Below are 22,864 nucleotides of genomic sequence, written 5' to 3'. Positions count from 1 at the left end.
GTGATTATCCAACTGTGGACTATTACACCGGCACAAGAGAACAGGGCAAGTCGATCCTGGACTTGCTACTGGTAGAGCCTTTCCTAGCACGTCAACACCAAACTACGGCAGGCATGTTGATGCCCAAATCGGTCGTCCGGTGAATGCTATTAGAACAACACCAGGAGCCTATGGTACCGATAAGGAGAGGGGAAATAAGCTATCCACCTCATCCACAGAATATCCATCGGAAACTGACCGCACCACATCTTCGTGGAATGCTTGGCACGTCAGATACCCAGAAGCGGGCTACGAACAAACTTCTGATCAGTTTGGCACCACTGAAACGGCTGCTCGGGACAGCTCACCGACCACGTCACCACCCGCCTATGGGGAAAATGGCGACAATCAACCTTCCGGTCGAGGGTCTGCAGGCGTCGATCGATCCGGCGTCGATTCTAATCAACGTGGAGGTTCTTTGGGCCGACCTGAGAGCTCTAGAGGCTCCCCGTCAGCCGATCGGTTGTCACCCAATCGAAGCGGCGGCAGGCGTCCCTCCTCGCGCAGGAGAAGACCACCACCAAACGGCGACCTGCTGTCGGACGCCAGCCCTAACCGATGAGGGAGTCAACGACGCCGACATCTTCGCCGACAGCCGCCTGACCACGCCGTCGCCCAGCTATCGCCGGCGAAACGGCGGTAGCTTCAGGCGCCGCCCGTCCAAGGCCATCGTGACCTCCGCCAGCGTGTACGGGACGAGCGAGGACCCGACGACCGCCTTCGACGGCCCGAGGGTGCCGGACGCACCGCTCATCGACCCGCTCAATGGCACCCGGATCGTTGTGCGGCGCGTTTTTAGGAAAGATCCCAGACCTACGACCGACAGATATGAGGAGGCGGAACTGCCCGAAGACAAAGAGGCAGCGACAACAACGGAGAAAAACGTGGAGCCTCCAGTCAATAATCGCAGACGGTATCGTAACAGCAGAAGGAGACGCCCAACCGCTCCAACCCCAATCAGTGACGTGCCCGATCATGAGCAGACTGTTGATGGTCCTGAAACGGATCGAAGAGGTCCTAAGTTGCCCGCCTTCAGACGCAGGCACAACAGGCTCTCTCCCAGGCGGAGGATTCCAAGCACCACGGAGACACCCGACTATGGAGCGACCGACTCTGTTGATACCATTGAGGCTATGCCAGCTGTTCGCCCTCTCGCGGCACCGCCAACTGTTCGGCGTAGAGAAAGACTACCAGTGCAAGACAGAACTTTAGTAGCCACTGAATCCACCACGGGTGGAGAAACCGGAGGATTTTTAGAGGATCCGCTTGAGTCAGAACCAGAAGAATTCAGCTCCAGCGCATCCCACCGAAAGCGTCCAAGAATAAGCCCGCTTTTGTCTAGGAGACGGTTCGGAAAACACGATAATCTAACATCCGAAGAGAACGAAGGCAGCCCGGTAGATAGTAACGGTGTTTTGGCTCGTCCACCTACTGATCGCTTGCCATTCTTGGACCGCATAAAAAATCTTAGGTTTGCCAGGCCAGGTCTTCGAAGCAGCATCAACCATTCGAACAGAGACTTCCAGCGGGAAGAGTCGGGTGCCACCGTTCCGACGACAGCAGTGTCATCCTACAACGAACAAGACAATGAACCCCCTCCGCAACAATGAAAAGCATTTGACAAGCCTCGAACCGACCCTCACCGACCGCTACGCAACAGACCAGCACGCTGCAACCGAGCCCTCTACTGCCGATCAGCGATTAGAAGAGCCGCCGCTGCGTGGTCAGAGAAGGCCAAGACTCTTCTCGAGGGAGAAGTTCTTGCTCGCGCGCCCCTCCTTCCGACGGCGCTTGGAAGAGGATAACTCTGGTGATTCGTCTCTGCCGGCGGTCGGCGACTCTACTGAGCCAGGGATAGGAGAAGCTGCGGATGAACCCAGCCGATTCAACGGCGGGACCTTCACCACCGCACCGACCCCGCGCGTCTTGCGCTTGAACCGTCTCCGTCCGCGCCTGGGGGTCGACAGGCCGGGCCGTCGCACCAGTTCGAACACGGACACCGAGAGACGGCGGGGACTCGGCACAACTCCTGCCCCGGAGGAAGCGGCCGAGCCCACCGAGACGCCGGTACCGTCGCGTCGTCCGCTCTTCCCACGCCCCGGCCGGCCGGCGCGGCCGCTGCTCGTCGGCATCACACGCTGGCGGCCCCAGTCGGCCGCCGATCGAGCGGATGAGGCGACTGAGCCGCCGCACGGCGGGAACAACGCCGGCGACCCCCTCCGGAAGCCTGCTCTCCCGCCTGCGCACCCTCAGACGCGACTCGGCCACCGGGCCCACCGGAACCACCGGAACCACCGGGACCACCGGAACCACCGGAACCACCGGGCCCACCGGAGCCACCGGGACCACCGGAACCACCGGAACCACCGGGCCCACCGGAACAACCGGAACCACCGGAACCACCGGAATCACCGGGACCACCGGAACCACCGGGCCCACCGGAACCACCGGGACCACCGGAACCACCGGAACCACCGGGACCTCGGGGCCCGAGCCGCCGACCACCTCTTCAAGCTACAGCCCGACCTCGGTTCCGTGCGACTGAGGACGCCACAGCGCCGACGACCAGCACCCGGCCCAGCCCTGGCCGCTCGGACTACACGTCGAGGGTGCGCGGTGCCGGGCTCCGGTCACTGTTCGACCGCGGCGGTGCGTCCGGCCCTGCCCGGACATCGACCTCACGGCCGGACGGCGGCGCGACTCAGACAGGCGGCGACGCGAGCGCCAAGGGCCGCCACGCCAAGTTCCAGGAGCTGTTCTCCCAGTACTTTCCCACGTCCGGCCCCAGCACGACCGGTGTCAGCACGCCCGCTCCGGTGGTGGTGGAGAGCTTCCCCTCGCTGGTGTCGCGGTTCGGCGCCGGGTCCACCCCCAGCGGGCTGGCGGCGCACCAGCACACGCACGTGACGCAGCGCCCGCAGGACGCGACGACGCACGGTCGGCGGGGCTACCTCCCCACGTCCGGACACATCTGGCCCCTCGGAGGGCGACTGGGGCACGACGGAGTGGAGCTCGCCCGGCGGCGGCGGCCTGTCGACCGTGGCGGACGTGCCGCCGCTGGCCGTGACTGCCGCGCCCGGACTGGACCGCTCACAGGCGCCCTCCCCGCTCTGGGCCGGCCATGAGTCCCGCTCGAAGCTGATGGGGTCGCTGGCCGACCAACTCCGGCAGCGCACGGAGACGGCGATCAGAGAGACGGCGCTGTCGGCAGGCCAGCTCTCCAGCCCGAGCGCCTCAGGGCAGCTCTTCGGCTTCAGCTCACCAGATCGGGCTTCCAGCTCCGGATCCTCTGGCCAGCTGTCCAGTCCCAATTCATCTGGTCAGATCTCCAGTTCCAGTTCACCCGACGACATCTCCAGCTTGGGGTCTTCTGGTCGGCCTTTCAGGCCCAGGTTCCCTGAGCGGACTAGCACCGGTCCGTCCTCCGACTCGCTCTCCTCAAAACTGATCCCCACCGGCCCGTCCTCCGGCCAGCCCTTCAGCGGCTCATCTCCCAGCCCGGCCTCCCAGGACCGGCTCTCCTCCGAGCGTCCTCCGGTAGCCGAGCGCGTCCAGGACGGGACGGAGGCGACCAGCCGCCAGACACAGCTGTCCAGTCCGCAGGACGTGACGGATCCGCAGCCGACCACCTCTGCGCCCGACGCTACCTTCACCGCCGCCCCCGTCATCGTTCGCCAGCGGCAGCACGCCAGTGGAGGCTGAAGGCCATTCTGGCCGGGTCTGAGTCCTCCACACCCAGCTCTGCCTCGCCGCCGACGCGCGGCAACGCAGTCGCCGCGCCCTCGCCCGTGCCCACGCCGCTGACCACACCAGCAACGACGGCCGGCGTCGTGGGAATCGTACCGGACCAGAATGAGGTGTTGTACTACGGACCCGAGCGGACCCCAAGCGCCCCTACGCGACGGCCGCTGCCGCAGGAGGCCGACACCACGCGCGACTTTGACGGCCCCAGCAACCACATCGACCTGGTGCTGGTGCAGCAGGCCGAGAAGCTGTCCGCGTCGGGCGCCCCGAACCCAGGCGGCGTCCCTGGGCTCAGGCGGCGCCGGCCGGCTCGGCGGCGCACCTGCTCACCGTGTCGCTGCTCGTCATGCTGGCCTCGTCCTGGCTGAACCCGGCCGCCGTGTAGCGCGCTCCGGCGACCCGCGCCATGCAGCCCGCCAAGTCCAGACGAGCGGCGCGAGCGCGCACGGTCTGGGAGGATCGGATGGACCCAACCCGGCAGCGTGTTAGGAGTGTGGGACGGCTGGTCGCTGAGGCCTGTTTAGCCGCCTGCGGCTGGCTGCCACTGTACCATGGCCTGGCCATCGGGCCGGCCCGGCGCTGGACTGTCTAAGCGCAGTGAGGCGGCCCCACACGCCGTTTCGGCGACGGCGAACTCATGGCAGCGGCCGTGTTGATCGAAAGGCGGTCTTGTCACGAAAAACGTGTTGGTTTTTGCTGCATCGCGTGTGTTAACATGTGCAGCTTTTCTCTAATGAAGGGTGTTGCTCAATCCGGGTAATGATGGGAGGATAATTTACAAACAAACCAGCCTTAAACTGAAGAGGGCATTCTTAATAATGAGCTGGTTATTGTTCAGTGCGCTGCGTCGAGGGGTGTATGATACAAGTAATGCTATCAGGTGGTTCCCTGAGGCTATTACACGCAGGCGTGACCAATTATGACTTTAATTGCAGCACCTCATGACCCGCTATTCTGTTAGATTTAACGGAACGCCATCCGGTGGGCACAGCAAAGTGTGTTTGTTGTGTATTCACCATAATATTATTAGATAAGGTAGCATGTGTGTTGCTAGATACAGCATACGAATAGTCAAGCTCATCTTAAGTCAGGCGTGGTTTGCTACTTTCTTAAGCACGCAAATTAGGGGACCATTCATAGTGAAAACAATTTCCAAGAGATCGTCGATCGTTTCTGCTATGTATATAGCCGTGTTAGCGTTTGGACTGGGTCATGTCGTCCCATGCCATACCGAGAGACATGTTAGCTCGCCAGACAGAAATAGGCAATCAGGAACTTCAGCGTTTTGTATGAATGCTATGCTACAGGATTTACAGCATCAGCTTGGCGCGGTTTTAAAATAAATTTTGCAGCAAACTGTCTATTGGTTGCTTAAATTCTTGTTCAAATCTCATCACATTGTGAAATACCTTAAATGAACCTAAAACCCCACTATGAACTGACCGCAATGGCAAAGACTATGGAGGTAGCAGAAGTTCGCCGATCTCCACAAGATACGGACGCCGGTCTTACCGCATGCCACTTTTTCCGAGCAAATAATGAGATGGGACTATTAAAGGCAGTAAACCTGTGGTCTAATTTTACATCATCGCGACGTGGCTGACGTGATTACCATCTCAAAACAGGCGTCTTACGCTTAAAGCCCATTAAATGTTAAGCAAAACCTCCCTAATAAAACGCAACGTCTTTCCTCTTTTGTCTCATCAATCAGCCCGTCCTAATTATGTAGAACATGGCTTTACAAACGCCTAAGAGAATACACGAGCCCCACTAAGGTTACGTCCGTCGCGCTTTGTCACCTCGCATCGTTGCACATGCAAGTCAATGGTTAATCTCGTAATGTAGATAGCAGAACGGCATTGAAGAACACGGCTGAACACGTGACGTAGCCTTGCCAACGCCAAAAACGTAATGTGGCTGTTGATCCCTAAAGGCTGGTCCGTATACAGCCATAAATCTCTCAAACAACGTCGTAATGCTGCTGCAATCAGTGATGATGCCATCCACGGCATGACACTACATTTGTCACGAGTGTGTCAGAATCGCTTAAAAAGCGTCATGGAGTCCGAAATGTCCTCGCTAAAGCCCCCATGGAGACCGGACTCGGCGGCAAAACCAATACATACATGAGTGGAAAGCCGAGAGAACCAGCAGACTGCAAAACTGAGAACCCCCAATGGCCCGTCTAAGATGTCATTTTTCACCCAAAATCTTGAAGTTTGTCGCCCTGTTTGACGCGACAGCTCAACGCTAGTCCGAGCAGGCCGAGACGCTGCGAGGTCTGAGGCGATACGACTGAAACACCGCAGCCTGGTGAGACCTCTCCGCCCAGTGAAGGCAGCAGTGCAGAGTCAGCTGGCTGCTTGCCAGTGCCGCTTCCCATGGCGCTTATAACACCAGCACCGGCTAGGGCGACGGCTGTGGGAAGTCACGACGGTTGAGGTGGGATTTCACAAACTCAGCTTGGATGAAGTGGAGCTTTGTACAAGAGCAATAAACCTGTTTACTCCAATTGTCGGTTTGTCGCCGGCTTTGGACAATTATGTTTGGTCTCTGAAGACAATTGGTCAATATTGGCCGCTAGTTTTTGTCTGCACATATAGATACCAATCTAATTGGTGGTCTGTTAGGAAGAAGACTTTGGAAACACGAAATAATTTTTCCATTTAGTTTGCATAATGCTGCTTGTTATTTCTATGAGCGTGATGCTTAAGTTGAGTGGGCTCGCTGTAACGTTAAAAAGGCTTAGTTATAAGCTGGAGGCTCGAAATCTCTTCACTTAGCATATAGGCCCTGTGTTTTTTCCTGCGCATGCAAGCTTAGCTAATCTCAGGCATGGATGGTCTTATCAACCAAGGTGAAGCTAAGAGTAAGACATCCGGTCATGGCTCCCAGGCAGATACAGAGTAGGAGCCCAGGCAACTACCGGTGGTGACCCCATATTTTCGCGCCCATCACTTGCGTGAGGCAAACCGCTGGCGCGCGATGGCTGGTCGGTTGGTGCTTTCGGAATTAAAACATGTGCAATAGGGATGCGAGGATTTGATCTCGCTTTACCAGAAGCCGATGGCGTCCAGTGCCCACTGCGCCCAAACATGCATCGTTTACCTGCATGTGCAGGTGCACACCGGGGGCTTGCAGGCTAGAGGTGGAGTCGGATGACATCATGCGCAACAAATCTGCTGGCTGTTGGGGGCGCACCGGCGACTCGCAAACGACAGCTCGTGACAAGCCAACCAACGTGAGCTGTATATGCCCACAAAGCCAGTCAGAACCAGTTTGTGGAGAAGGTGCGCGGGAAATTGCACGAATATTGTGTGGCAAAACCAGGCGAATACCTGTCGAAATGTCACAAGCAGTATGAAAAACCAAACCTGAGCTTAGACGCTGGACGTCAAAAGTTTTTGGTGTGCTTGTTAAACATTAAATTTGGTTGCTAGCATTTACGTTCGATATGTTTTGCAAACCTGCGAGCTTGGACCCGATTGCCGCGAAATTACCTAGTACCTAGTGTTAACCTCCAGTCTTAGACGCTATATTCTCTTTTCCCCATCCTTGGCTACGTCCCGAACATTTCCTTGAACATGTTTTCTTAAATATTGTCCGTAATAGTCATCTGCATTGCCGGTCAGGTCATTAACGGAGGCTAGGTTGAAATAAATACACTGCGTATCTCACTTCATATCCAGTTCCGAAAGAGGCATCGGAATCGAAAGCTATAAAGTATATTACGAATGTGCCTGATAGGCGATGATGCAGAAAATACAGACTCAGTCACTTGGGAGCAAAACTTTGAAGTTGGCTACTGCCAGTCTGGTCAGCAACTGCCGGAATACTCCTTTTAAATCAACCCACTACAAGTTGTAAGACCGTGAAATGCTTTAAGACCAAGCAAAACCAGTAAATGTTCACGTAACACATAACGGGAGACATTTGGAATGCCTAGTCAAAACTATCCATACCTAACCAAGTTATGAGGGCTTTGTATCTTAGACTTTAACCTCAAACCAAGCTTCCGCATTTCCGCGAACGGGTGACATCTGCAATGCTCACCAAAACTGTCCAGTACCAAATCAAGTTACGAGCGCCCTGATTTTTAGACTTCAACGTCATTCTAATCTCCACCAACGCAGTGACTTGCTTTGAACTTCACCTTCCCCGTCACCCCGAGTGCAACACGAATAGCAATAAACATATACTCAAGATTTCGCATCGCTCCACTCCATTTTTTTTGTTGTTGTTTTCATTTTTGTGAAGGCTAGACCGTTTTTTTCACCGCCCTTCGTTTTCTCTTTATTTAGAATTATATTTAGCTCGTCCCCATGCCCCGGAAACTTTTAAGAAGGGTTTTTGCAACAATTCATTTAATATGAAGCATGGCAAGGTCGCTTGATCGCATCTTCAATTTGACTGTGTAAAACTGGAGATAACCTAAGTTACTTTATGTGAAAAGACTGCCCAATTTATGCAAAACACGTTAGGCCTTAGTCGCCCCTAAAATGCAGCTCGAGCCATGTCGGGTTTCTTTAAAGGATCGCCTATCAGCAATCTTTGTTTTTGAAGTATCATTCATCTTGCATTCATGACCATTTGCATACATAATGAGTCCATATCCTGCGAAAACATGACGTACGTTCTGCTGTAAAACGCGCATCTGCTAACGTTATATCACAATTGGATCCGTTCATGTAATATGCGAGCAACGCTGCGTCATAAAACCCGGTTCATCGGTAAGTTTTTTTCCCTTTATTTGTCATTTATCTCACAGTTCAGGACATCCATGACACGCACTCTTATACATATGACCACGCGACCACTATGTGCTCCCCCCCCCCCCCCCCGACGCCCAATCAAGGGTTTTTGGAACACCGGCTAAGTAAGCAGTATATTTAGCTCTTCCAAATATTAAACGCATGAGTGAAAACTATGATGTTTTGAAGCTGCCAAAATTGGCAGCATGACAAAATCGTGAGCAATCCAAGCATTTCACCAAGTGAATGGTCGGGAGGGGATGGGAGGCAGCCACAGTAGATGCTACCAAATAAAACTGTTCTCAAATAAATGGCCTATTTTTGGAGCCGTTCTCGCCACTCAGTCACTTGTGGCCATTCTCGGTCTTTTGGCCACCATCCGCCCGTTTTAGGATAACCGTTTTCAGACGTCAGAGAAACAGTCGTCAGCGGCAGCCAAGTTCCATAGATAAGCACCTTCGGTCTCAGGCTTCAAGGTGCATGTACCATGATACGCGGGCCACGTTAAGAAAGCGGAGTCCTCGTCACAGCATACGTAAATCTTTGCGCTGTGATTCGAGAGTGGCTTTAGATTTGCACCGTCCCGTTTGAGTCACCAGAGTTAGCTTTTTTGGCTCTAACTGTCATTGGATCGCAATGACATTTGCGTCACACAAAAGATAGTGTGGGCTTTATGAAGTGAAAGATTCTGATAACACCTTCTTTTCTGCTAACTGAGTGTGAATATTTATGACAGGTTCACCATCTGTTATCAGACATCATGCTAAATGAGGACTTTATCTATACACATACTGCTACATTCAAATGCATACATGCGTCGTTACAAACAAGAGATACAAATGACCAATGGCCGAACCGTGCGCGTAATGCCCTGATAATATTCTGCGTAATCAAATACACAGACTTTGCACACCTGCTTAATATCACCCTCATCCTACATCACCGACTTATTTTTTTATTCTGGCTTATTTCTGCGGGAACTGTTATGAGCAATAACAACGCTGACCCCTGGCGGCCGGCGGTGAACGAGGCGCCCCCGTCGGCAGCCAGGGGTCATAACAAGCTTATGGAGTCGGTCACAAGGACGTCGTCAGTGCGCACCCTCGGCCGCAGCCCGATACTGCGGGTACCGGTACACCGGGTACGGCAGCGGCCGCTGGTACAGGACCGGTCGCGGGCGCTGCTGAACATGCGCAGCGGGACTGTGCACGGCCGCGTACGGGACGGCGGCGTAGGGGACGAGGGCGCCGTACGGCAGCACGGCCGAGAGCTGGGGCACGTGCGGACGGAAGTAGGGCCTCACAGAGTCGACGGTGGCGCCACCTGCGGCCTTCACGACCACGCCGTCGGCCGCGGCGGTGGCGCCATCGGCGGCCTCCAGGACCACCCCGTCGGCTGCGGCAGTGGCGCCACCTGTGGCGGCTAGCGTCGCCTGGGGCTGCTGCTCCGGCTGAGCCTGACCCTGAGACTGGGCCTCCAATTCAGGTGCGGCCACCGGCCGGGGCACCGGCAGCACACCGCCCTCCGGTGTGGGCTTCATCTCCTCCTCATCCTCCTCCTCCTCCTCCTCCTCCTCTGCTGCGGGCGCGGTCTCCTCCGTCGCCAAGCCGGAGCCCTCGGCCAGTTCGCCCAGCTGCTCCTGCGCCTGCTGCTGGCTCACGACGGCCACGGGCGCCGCCGGGTCCACCACGCGGTACCCGAAGGCGTCGGACACGTACGAGACAAGCACGGGCTCGCCGCCGGCGGGGCGGTAGCCGTACTGGCCGGACACCACGCCCTCCTCGTCGCGCTCCTCGTGCCGGTACAGCACGCCGTCGTCGGAGGCCGAGCGGAAGCCGAACTGGAAGGCGTTCGTGTCGGGGTCGAGCTGCGAGTGCGGCTGCAGCGGTTTGGCGGCCGACAGTGCCACGGCCGGATCCGACTCCAGCTCCACCTCGGCCGGGTCACTGCGAGGCACCGCACCGACCAGTGAGCGGCAGATCCCAGCGACACTTGGGCTGGTGTGCAGCCTGGTGACGGCACGTGTTGACGTGGTGCGGCGTGCTGACGACGCGTGTCGACATGGTGCAGCGTGCCGGCATTGTGTATTACTCTCGCCTTATGCAAAATGGTACGAGCTAATACCAGCTTGTTGCGGGTGGGAGTGCTGTGATTGAATGCATGTTGCGGTACACTGCATACATGTGGTAATCCTCTACACCCGATGCACAAACTGACTCCACGGGTGTGGACTGGTGAACATCGTGCTCCAATTCGGTTGCGAGACTCACGCGATGCGTTCCAGGAGAGTGAGGTCCAGATTAAGCGGCTCCTGCTCCTCCTCTTCGGCCTGGATGTCCTCGAGGATACCGCGCCGCCGCTCCAGCTCGCGCTCGCTGACTGGGACGTACTTCTGGCCCTCGGCCAGCACGCGGTAGCCGTTGGCATCGGCCACGTAGTTGACTGTCTGAAAAGGACGGCGCACGCAGCTCAGCAAGAGAGCAACATAAATTGCAGCAGGGAGGAAGGGAGAGGGGAGGACTTCCACCTCGAGTCTAGTCAATGAAAAAGGTAGGTGCCATCGAACGTCTCATACTGCAAGATTACCGCACTATTTCTCCTTGCCAAGTCCTTCCCAGATCGGTTCAGGCAGCAGCACGGCCGGGTGTCGCCCAATTAACTCTGCGGTCGTAGACGACACCAAACGAGGGTCACCGGGTTCAGGACCGCTGTAAGACCGGTCTGAAGGCTCGGCTCCGAACCGAGACGGGGTCATGGGGCGCACAGTCAGTACGGTGCACGCGAGCCATCCAAGGATGACGGCTGCGGAGACCTCCCTCTGCGAGCAAATCGGCTGAGGCCGACAATCGTGACCCCGGGTGCCAGCGCCGCGACCAAAACATCCGAAAATAACACCTTCTGACACCTGCACTATGAAACCATCTGTAAATAGCAAATGCTATTGCAAGACAGACACAGCAGTCCCGGTGAGCGCGGCATCCAACAGCCAAAAGGAATATCTGACATGATTCAGTGCATTCAATCAAATCGTGCGAGCTGGGGCATCCTGGAGCTCCAATCAGATGAGCAAAAAAGCAAGCACATTCGTCGCAGCGCCTGGTGTGTTCCAACCGCTGGTTGCTGACTGGCAGGTGCCACCGAAAACATTTCGAATTGGTGAGCGCGCACTGCTGGGACCCGCTGACGCGAACATTGGAGGACCAATCAGAGGACAGGACTCGTCTCACCTGGTTGGTGCCGTCGGGCAGCTCGTAGCCGTACTGGCCGAACCGCACCCCGTCCTCCTGTTTGTACTCGTGCTTGAAGTTGTAGCCGCCGTCGTCGCCGAGCCGCCCGGACTGGTAGCCGTGCTGGTACGTGCCTGGGGCGCCGGAGGGTCGTGCGTGGTGAGGTGGACCTACTGGTACGGGCTCGGGGAGGTACGGAGCGGTGCCACGTGTGTACCGCGCGCCAATGGAGGGGCTGACTGGCGAATCTGAGAGGTCACAGGGGAAAATGTGCATGCACACTGCGTAGATGAATGGCAAAGTTTTCACAGGCGCCCAAGCAAGTGAGAAAATTTTCAACGCAACGACTTCACTGCTGGTCTGAGGCAGCGATCAGCTGACATAAGGCGGCGTCACTGCTTAGAAATAATCGGATGTTTTCAAGGACACTGCGTCCCGGTTGTGTTTGGAATCGCTCAAAAGCAAACACGTTCCACTCGAGTGAGTGCACAACAACTGTGCACTCTGGCCACTCGGACCATGTCAATGTTGCGTCTACCAGCACAAAACGAAAACGAGGGCTCAAGTCCATTTCAAAATTGCACGACCTCCAAAAGGGACTTTCTAAGGTAAGAAACTTTCGACTGCTATAGCGCAACCCGAGGATTATCCCTCTCGCCGGATAGATATCATGGACGGAAGTATAAATGGAACATTTTGTGGCCGAGGGTTTAGTGCTCTGAATGCAGTGTCGTACCGTCTTTATTGTCGAACCTGAAGTCGAATCTTTTCTCGGCGCCTATATCCAGCAGGATCACTTCCTTCTCTTTCTCGCTGTCGTCCTCGAAGGAGAAGTTCAAGCCATCCACCTGCGCCCCCTCCCCCCACACGGGGGAGGGGAGCGCAGTGACGGCCAGCGCCAGCAGAACGAAGACCTGTCAACAGAAATGGGATCTGTCACGCACGCCGTGAAACGCTGTCAACACCGTGGAACCCGCCACGTAGGCACTATACCTTTCTCAACACCGGAGACCATGACGCATGACGCATGACCATGACCATGACGCGTATGAACCGTCACCTTTGCAGAGAACACTTCCAATGCCGAAGAACAGTCACACATGCGACAGGACCGCTGCCAGTACGCGGCTGCTGTTTTCTGCATCCCGCGATCCGTCTAACACCCCAGTAATGACGTGCCTGTCACTGCCACCCTGCCTGTTACACTGGCAATGCCCGGGGAGCCGCCGCCGGCCGCAGTAGCCGCCGGTTCCGTGGTCAGGCACCCGCCGCCCGCCGCCACGGGTGCCGCGGACACGAGTACCGCACCGGCGGTAGACCAGGTAGCACCAGCGGTACACTACCGCTCCAGCCACGAACACAACGGACCGCGGAGGGGTAAGGTACCCGTCGTCCGCCGCCACGGGTGCCGCGGACACGAGTACCGCACCGGCGGTAGACCAGGCGGCACCAGCGGTACACTTCCGCTCCAGCCACGAACGCAGCGGACCACGGAGGACCAGATACGCAGCGGGCGGGTTATGTGCACCGGTCCTGCCGACTTGACTTGGTATAGAGCTATTATCCAAATCCCAATATCCCAATCAGGACCAGGCTGGTGGATGGCCACCTCGGTTCCAAGCGCCGAAGATAGGGATTCATGCTGGCAGATGACATAAGTCAACTGTCTGTTCTCGACAGAAGAACCGGTCTCGACGTGCAAACGAAGGCACCACGAAGGTAATAAATCCAAACCCAGACCAAAGGCCGTTGCAGAGCTGGTAGGCAGTCGCTGACCACATAACTTGCGGGTTATCGCCAATGGAATCTTAAGCCGTCTCCAACATTCAGCGCAGGCTATATTACAGATTCACATGCGGAAATGGAAAGAGTTAGGTATCCTACAGGTATTCTCTTAGGTATCCTACACTCCTGTCACGGTGCTCAATCTAAAGGTATAAATGTAATATTGCTACCCACAACATGCAATTCTGTGAGTCGCGCTGAATGAGAGTTGCATGATCTACAGCACTCAGTTTCTAAAGATGCGGCCTCACCAAAGCTAGATTTGAAGATAAGCCTTTTCTCCTTACGCATATGAGCACATCATATGAGCACTACGCCTGATGGGGGATACGAAAACGTACTTCTCACGGGTATGTAGAACTTTAATCGTTATCAAATCTTCCCAGATTCCGACAAAAGAATAAAATTTATAGACCATAATCAATACTACGGCGCAAGTTCCGGCGGCCATCATCTGGATAGAATCATGCCTTCGTGGCTCGTATTATGACCAATTTTGATTAGAAATAATTTGGGCCCAATTGACATACACTCACATGCTAATAGAGGTAGCATGTCGTTTTTATACCTATACCTATATACACACACACACATATATATATATATATATATATATATATATATATATATATATATATACGCTTACCAAAATTTGCATGTGTGTCCCGTCTTTGCATGTCTGAAAGCCATGAATGGTGTCCGCCAGTTGTTGTGTCAATGTCCTGTCATGTTCGTGTCACATTTGCTCCAGAGGTGCCCCGTCGCGTGCGTGCACTGGCAGGCGTCGCGAGCGTGGCGTTATGGTTACACCAGGCAGTGCATGAAACGAAGTTCGCGGCCTTCGAGATTACATTTGAGTTGATGCACTACATTGGTGCACTTGAACTTGTCGGCTCCGCCAAAACTGTGTCTGATAAGAAAATTGAAGACTTTTCCGTTGCAATAATTAATGACTGATTTGCATGACCTTTTTGCCTTGTACGTTTCGGGAGATACTTGCGACGTACATAACGTACTAATTTATGTCATATCATATTTTATTGTGTCATATCATATTATATTATATGTATATACACTCCAATGCATTATACATTATGCATACTATCATATCATAACGCATCTAAGCGGACGCAGCCATGTACACATTTGAAGCTTCGAACCCCTTCGAATGTATTCAAGCCTCCAGACCTCATTCCACCTATGCTAGGAGTTGAATCTCAAAGTGTGGCGAATCCTCGGCTCTAGTGAGAGTGCAGAGCAGCCCCGGCAGTCGCGGACACGGGTGTAAATCAGCCGCGCCCGCTCACCCATCCAAAGTCGACGGGTGCAGGCGGGGCGTCGCCTCCCGACCCGCCAGCAATGCATGCTAATGACCCTCCTGCACCGCCGCCGGCCAGTACCCTTCAACCCGGGGTGGCAGCTCGGTAAGGGTGAAAACCGCGTTCGCGGTTCATTTATACGGGGACACCAAACTAATCATCATCAGAGATCAGCGTCGCTATTATTATGTCAAAAACGTTCAAAATTTATGCTACGTGCTTTTCTAAATTGAGTACACGCTGTACTTCAATACTGACCAAACATTAAACGAGTAGTTATTTTTTTACACATCTACATCTAAAACATTGTCTCAAGCAGTGTCAAGAAAATATGATTAAATTGTCTGACAAGCACACTTGGCCACAAAACCCATTTATTGATTCAAAGCCCCGTATACCTAATGGGATGCCAGCGAGGTGCAGCAGAAGTGAGCAGTGGAGCCCCCACACGGCCCTCGATCGGCGCTCTTCCGGGGTGGATGACGGCGTCGGACGATGACCTCCAGATTATGGAGCGCCGCCAGATTCCCAGCGATAATGGAGCGTGTCGGACTCCCAACGAGACGAGAAACGGAGCGATGACCGAACACATTTTATCGCCTGTCGTCCATCAATCAGCGGATCCCGCTGGTCCCTGCTGTTTAAACAGCCCGGCCGTACGGCTCGTCCTGCCCGGCTGCCGACAGGTGAGGATGCACCGAACGTCATCGACCGGCAGTGCCGCGGCGCGGACCTCAAGTGGCGGAGCTGTGAGGTTGGGCATCGCCTGAGCGAGGGTGTCGTGGTCCCGCTTACCTGCCCGTGTTGCCTGGCCGCGACTCGTCCGGGTAATGACTACCGCATACGTACCCGCACCAGCACACCGGCACCATCGTGCCTTCCAGTGCACCGCTGCACGAGCTGCGCACGGTCCTTTGGTGGCTTGTCGGCCAGATAACCCTAAATTACAATAACATGAGGAGCATTGAACGAGAACGTAACTACATCGGGATGTCAAATTAAATAAGAATTTCCGCACCTGAATTATATAAAAAGCCGACAACGCAAGTGGCAGTTCGAGAGCCCGGGACTGCGGAACTTGGGCGGGTCTGACCGAACCGTGCGCACCTCGGCGTTCCGCCTGCGGCGGTGCGGGCCGCGCGCCGCTCCGCCCCGCACGAGTCATGGACCCCGAGACAGGTGTTTGACCTTAAAACTCGTCCCTGAGCGCCGGCGGCGTCCGCGCCTCGTGCCGGGACGTGGCCAGACAGGCCGGAGAGCCGGCCAACAAAAACTGCGAGCGAGCAGGGCCAACCCGGAACAAGACGCCACGGCCGAGAGAAACCTGTCCAGGAGGGAACATCAGGTCTGAGGGGGTGGATAGGGGAGCCAATGAGTTAGATGGTAGGATTGGTCATGGAGTAAGCGACTTAATGATTCGTTGCTCGCGATTTTGATTCCACCAACAGCACAGAGCTGGGAAGCGCTACAGTTAAGTGCTCGCGTATTTTTCGCCACTGTGCTGAAACATACCCGGGCTTTATCTCATCAGCCTCATACAACGTTGCGAATAAATCCGGCGTGTATCAAACCAATCTGTTTCGGTTTAAGTGACTGTCACATTGCCAGCTGGCGTCTGTCGCTATCAGCCTTTGAAGACCTATTTGGTTGCTAGGCAGTCGGCTATGGCGGAAGGTGAACCACCGCTGGCGACCTTGGCTGCTGAGAGATGTTCATCTATTATTTTGGTCACGGCTCATGCCGGGACCATGCGCCCAGCTTATCGTTCCACCGTTTCAAATGTACCCAACGACTTCCACATGCGTTGCATCAGTTCCTCGTTTTAAAACGACACCAAGCTTCGTCTGGCGATTGGAATTGTTATGGGTAAATAACAACTTGAGGTCGGCGAACGGGGTGCTGCCAATCATTCACCGAACAACCACATCGGAATCATTTTATATGAATATCAAAAATGGATAATAAAAATGGTTTTGCAGCTAGTGGCTAAGCCTGAAAGATAATGTAAGATCGATTAAAAGTCAGACATAGCGGCCTCCTTTCAGAAGCACCTTGAGGGACGAGCCCATCGAGTGCTGCGCAATTTGCGTCTGTTGTACAGCAGCTGGTCATGAGCATTTGCACATGAGGTAAACATGACAGATATATTCCAGCAAGCATGAAATCTTTCATGGCTTTGAATTTTTATGATGCAGTTGTTCGCCATAGTTGAAGGTGTTCAAAATGTGTCCAACCATCCTGCACAAACACAGATGGTGCCTTAAAAGCACACTTGCATACTTCGCGTCTATTGCTTTAACCTCAGCAATATCTCGTCAAAAACTATCAGCAGCTTAAAATATTCCCATAAGCTAACAAGAAATTGTTGAAACTGCTTGGGACACGAATATTCATCCAACATTTTCAGAAGTAAAAGAAGATTGCTACATAACATGATTTGGTAGCGAAGCTGAGGGAGCATATGAATATTTATATTTGCTGTGCTTTGGAAATATATTTATTATTGTCAGATTAATGTTTCGTATAATTTGAAGTGCCCGTGACGCATTGGCACCCTGGGTATTGCATTCCGGATTGATGACATGCCAGAGCACGAAAGAACGTCATTGTCAAAGGTGGCATTGGGAGCCCATCAAATTCACACCTCATGTATAACTGTAGAAAGTAAAAAGGACATGCACCAGCAGAACTCAATAGCTTGAAACACTTGTAGTGGGGGTAAAGTGCGTTTGCATTTATAACCTTTTCCTTGTTTTGGGCATGCCTAAGCTTTAACATGTGACAATATACAAGTTTGTTCAATTCATTTAATGCCTAGTCGATGTTTTCCAAACTTTTAGAGTGTCATGTCCTTTTTTGCAGCTAATACGCCTTCTTGGAAAAGGACCTGAACTCAACGAAAGGAGGCATGGAGGCAAAGTGGCTTAGTGTTTACAAATGCTAGTAAGGCGTGCTACCGCATAAAACATCTAAAGCACGTAACCTTTCGGATGAATGGAATGGTTCTTGCACATCACACCACCTAGTTCCCTCAACGCAAGCATACGCTCCATCCAATTGCTTCCTCGTTTAGTCAAACCCACCGCAATCTTGGAGACCACAACTTCGCAAGTGGAGCTAACCATAACGGACTTCAATGTACGAACAAGAAAGGAAGCACGTAACACAACTCACAGCTGATGTGTGAAGCGTGTGTACGAAATCGAATAACTTTGCGCTCTTGAAAACAACAAGTAACACAAAAACATCGCGCTGGTTACGTCTCGTCACAGCTCGCCAGTGATAAGAAAACACACACACACACACACACACACACACACACACACACACACACACACACACACACACACACACACACACACACACACACACACACACACACACACACACACACACACACACACACACACACACACACACACACACACACACACACACACACACACACACACACACACACACACACACACACACACACACACACACACACACACACACACACACACACACACACACACACACACACACACACACACACACACACACACACACACACACACACACACGCGCGCGCGCACGCAAACGTACACGCACACGCACGCACACAAGCACATGCACATGCATATGCACATGCACATAGACGTATACACATGCATATATATGCATATATATACATGTATATATATATATATAAATATATATATATATATACATATATATATAAAGGCGAGCCTATTTTCAACCACACCCTAGGAATTTCAGCACATGTTCTGAACCTGTCAAATAAAACATTCCGCCACGTGAGACTAGCCATTTGTTATCAATCGAGATCGTGCTTTGAAGAGACCAGTTGAACTCGCTCAATTAAGTCATACAAGGTCAGCAGTATATTTGTTTCCTAGGCATTTAGACCGCTTCATACTAACACACATATGCGATGTTGGCTCCGGGCTACGAAGTGCTGTGATTGGCACATGCTAGTTGTTAACGTAAAACAGGCAAATGCGGGATCTCGATGGCTTCCCGTTTACGTGTTTCTGCGTAATCGGTAACCCTAGTTAATGTATAACCATGTCAAATATAAATACTGACGTACATTTACGCATAATAAGGTGGCTTTAGTTATTGGTGGGCTACGAGATTCGGGCCTTAAGTTAGCATACTTTGGGTTGGTGGTTATGGATGTGAGTTGGATGGGTGGTCGTGGACGTGAATGAGATGGGTGGTTATGAACGTAAGTTACATGAGTGGTTACGAACGTGAGTTGGATGAGTGGTTATGGACGTTGGTTGGATGGGTGGTTATGGACGTGAGTTAGATGGGTAGCTATAGACTTGCACTCCAAGTGGTGCGGTCCATCAAGTTGAAATGTACGTTCTTATATCAAGCTGCATGACAAGTTTTAAACATCCACGAGACTTCTACTAAAGCTTACGGGCTGCGCCAGGTTGACTAGATGTTTGCGCAAAGATGAATTCACGTTTCACATTGGCTTAGATATCATTACATGTTTATTATTTCTTTATTCTATCATTCTTGACCCTGCCATGACAACGATGTTCATAATACGTATTTCGTGGGGTAATAAATCGGCAATTGCGATTATGAACATGATAGCCCCATTATTAGTCAGGGCACTGATTTGGTACCAACTCCGAAAAAACGAAAAGAGACTATGAAACATAAACATAAACAGAAGCAATAACAATCGGTTGTCGTCAAGTCTTTCTAAATAGCCGGCTATAATTTCGGATTGAGATTCACAAGCTGTTTTGACATACCCGACGACATTCCATGACATTTTCAATTTTTATCATAGCTTCCTGTATTTTAGATTTGATACCAAATTAGGTCCCCACCTAAAAAATTATGACAGCATGAAGCAAACTAACGTGGCTTAACCGTCACAAAAATGAGCTCATCGTTTATACCAATAATATCGCGCATTGTGTATATTCTAATCGCTTCAGCATCTCTACAACTCAAATTGAAATCCTACACAGAAAGGAATACAACTTAAAACACAAAACACAAATAAAAAGGCATCTGTCGGAAACAACCCAAGATCAGCTAAACTGGTGCCATGGAATCAGGACCAAAGTGTAGGTGTTATCACCATGGTGATCAGGCTACCATGCTACTTTGTTTAACACTGTAACCGCAATATCCGCTACATAATAAGCGGCTGAGGCATCCAAACGTCTCATAACAAATATTATGATGACTTTTAGCATTATAAGGCACTTCAGCCGGTTCCACGACGGAATGATGAGCCAAACGGTTTTAAAAGTTTTTGGAAATATTTTATGAAGTGAAGTTTATGCTGAGTACTTAAGCCATGAAATATTTGTTAAGTTTTATGGAGGATGAATAAGTTTTAAAAGTATCTGATCAAGTCACGCTAATGCTAACCACTTGAACAATGAATTGATTGTTTTAATGTAAGTTTTAAGGATATTCAATAGCTAAAACACGTTTATCGAACTAAGAATAAGTTAAGTTAATGATGCGATTTGGAACTTTTTACATACACTTATTTCTTCAATCCATGCCTCTAGTTCACCCAAACTCCGGGATAATGTCAGGCCTGGTAATGAGACTTGTGAATTGGTCGGGGGTGTTGGATGCCGCTCAAGTCATTGTTGTTTACATTGTGGAGCAGGGGGGGGGGGGAGGTATAATTTCGTGTTGGACGCGACCAGGATGGATGTCTTTGTTTTGTTGCGTCGGCGACAGACACGCCACTGAATGTTCTCAAAAAAGTTTCTGCATGTATAGGCATGTCCCTGCTCATAGTCAGCATATCGAAATTGTGTTATCTATACGTCTTGGCAAACCTGTTTCTTTAATAAATATTTTCAAAACATTACAAGCCGAAAACTGCTCACTAAAGATCCTCGCTAGAAATAGTCGCTGAAAACTCTTTGAAAAGCTTTTGAAAGTTTCGCGTTGTGGTCACTCGTGAAAACATATAATTTATATTTACCCTTGTATATAGCAAAGCTTGAATGCTTGAACATATACTGATCAGGTACACGGGTATCATATACACTGATCATATATCATATATCATATATACTGATCGGGTATATCAGGTATACAGATACGCATACATGCACATCGAGCCCATCCAGCGTCACCGCCTCCAAACACGCCGCTAGTATGACCCTGGTGGACGTGCTACGGAGCCCCGCGGAAGGAGAGAACGCAGGCACACTCACCAGCCTCATGGCGTTCCGGAAGACCGGGTAGCACTAACGGCCGTCGTCACCGCACGGGCGCCTTTATGGCGTTCGCCCCAGGCCCAAGCGAAGCTAGTCGGTGGATCCCAGCGGGGTTGGTCGATCGGCCGGGCGACGGGAGGGGAGAGACACCGATCCGCGATGGCTGACGCCTAACCTTCGGGCGTGAACTCAAAGCAGGTGCTCAAATTTGTGGGTCTTACGGAAGGATGGAGGCTCCGGCACAGCAGCTGGGCGGATGGATGACGTGGGAAATAACGGGCAGTTTGTGAGGCGGCTGCCAACCGCGAGCTAAAAACTTGAGCCGATCAGCTGAGGTGAGACTCAGTGATATCATGTTCATAGATGAGGGTTTCGGGATTTTAGTCAAATTCTTATCACACAATATATATGGACTGGCTCCATGTCAAAGCACATTACGAGCAGGCAGAAAATTCTTCCCACGTAGATAAGGGCCATCTAGATATTATAGTGAACAAAAGCGGTTTGTTACTTTGTGTATGCTACGAATCAAGTAAATTTCAGATGAACCCGTAGGAAATGAGCGTGATGAGAGACACCATGGAGCGAGCGGGTCCCGCTGGATCATTTGAGAACATGTGGGAAGAGAGACGCGATTTTTGCCTAGTTAATGTTCACGTAATGTTACATATTTAATGCTCATTTTCAAGGACAAAGCGGTCAAGACTGCTTCAAGGCCTGATAAAATGTCTCCTCCACCCTATCTTCTGTCGTTTATGTAATACCGCGAGACTGACAATAATAAACCCTCGCCAGATGGGCCCAGCTTTACACCATCACTCGACAAGGGAGGGCCTAACAGGCCCCTTACTAACTTTTGAGCCAAGACAATTCAGACATCGAAATAAAGACCAGTGCAGAGTTCGTCATCTAAGCTTTTTAAATGCATCTATTTTCATTGCAAGGTCATAGAAGACCTTCCAGATCATGATAATGGCCTAAAACGAGCCATATCCAAAGTAAAAAAAGTGTTTTCGCCGTTGCCATATCTGGACGTAAAACGCGAAGACGTTCTATAAGCGCCTGCGTGTTCTTTGCTGTCCTTCTGGTCTACGCATGCACAGTTTTTTGGGCCTGGCTCGACTAAATGACATGTCAGGTCACGGAATCGCCACCACAGCTCAAATTTCCATTAGAGTACCTGATATACACTCCCAACACTTGTAGCTGTGATGCTGGACGCAGTTGAGTGACATGAAAAAACTGATGCATTGGTCATCATCTGAGCTGTCCGACTGTCCCGGCCTTCCTTTTGGGTCAATCTATTTACTGTGAGGTTAAGGTAGGATATTGGTACCCAACGTGCTTTGCATTCCTATGCAATGTATATGTTTGCGCTGCGATTATCCTTTTCTCGTGTTCGGGTGTAAAAATTGAGCTCGTTTAAAAACATTAATGTTTTAAAAACAAAAATACAGCCATGAGCGCATTGCTATGTTGTGCCGGGCCGATCAGCTTGAAGTCGAACTGACTTGAGTGTTTTGCCTGAGCGCGCTACTGCGTGTAGCTGGATAGAGAGCGAGAATGTGCGGCCAGTCACGGCGACGTCACTGGGGTGTCTGGTAGGCTGCCAAGCCTAACACTGTGGTTAGTATTCATCTGCCTATGCATCCCAATGGTTTTGCTTTTTTCAGCACACCCTCATGTTTTGAACTGTAGATAGGGCAGGGTGGGGTCAGGATGCACTGTACTTGTTTGGTGACCTTTATATGCGAGATAATGTGATTTCTTACATA

General features: G+C 52.0%; 1 protein-coding gene across 1 annotated transcript; it reads right to left on the bottom strand.

The window, feature by feature from the left end:
- Positions 1–9,624: 9,624 nt before the first annotated feature.
- On the bottom strand, positions 9,625–21,095 carry LOC119099751 (uncharacterized). The gene is made up of 6 exons (XM_037222816.1): positions 21,087–21,095; positions 12,498–12,675; positions 11,762–11,895; positions 10,805–10,980; positions 9,948–10,480; positions 9,625–9,857 (listed from the first exon to the last, which is right to left on the bottom strand). Exons 1-6 carry the CDS (start codon positions 21,093–21,095, stop codon positions 9,625–9,627), a joined length of 1,263 nt encoding a protein of 420 aa, XP_037078711.1.
- Between the last annotated feature and the right edge of the window lie 1,769 nt (positions 21,096–22,864).

The sequence above is a fragment of the Pollicipes pollicipes genome, unplaced genomic scaffold (assembly GCF_011947565.3).
Source record: "Pollicipes pollicipes isolate AB1234 unplaced genomic scaffold, Ppol_2.1 Scaffold_4881;HRSCAF=5763_pilon_pilon_pilon, whole genome shotgun sequence".
NCBI lineage: Eukaryota > Metazoa > Arthropoda > Thecostraca > Pollicipedomorpha > Pollicipedidae > Pollicipes > Pollicipes pollicipes.
Note: the sequence above shows the minus strand (reverse complement) of the source record. Positions and strands in the feature narration are given on the sequence as shown.

Excerpts from the sequence above, each read along its gene's own strand:
- LOC119099751 (XM_037222816.1), bottom strand. Across the intron at positions 11,896-12,497 it reads CAGGTTCGACAATAAAGACG|GCACGTACCAGCACGGCTAC; the intron begins GTACGACACTGC and ends CCGGCGCCCCAG. Across the intron at positions 10,981-11,761 it reads TGCCCGACGGCACCAACCAG|ACAGTCAACTACGTGGCCGA; the intron begins GTGAGACGAGTC and ends CGTCCTTTTCAG.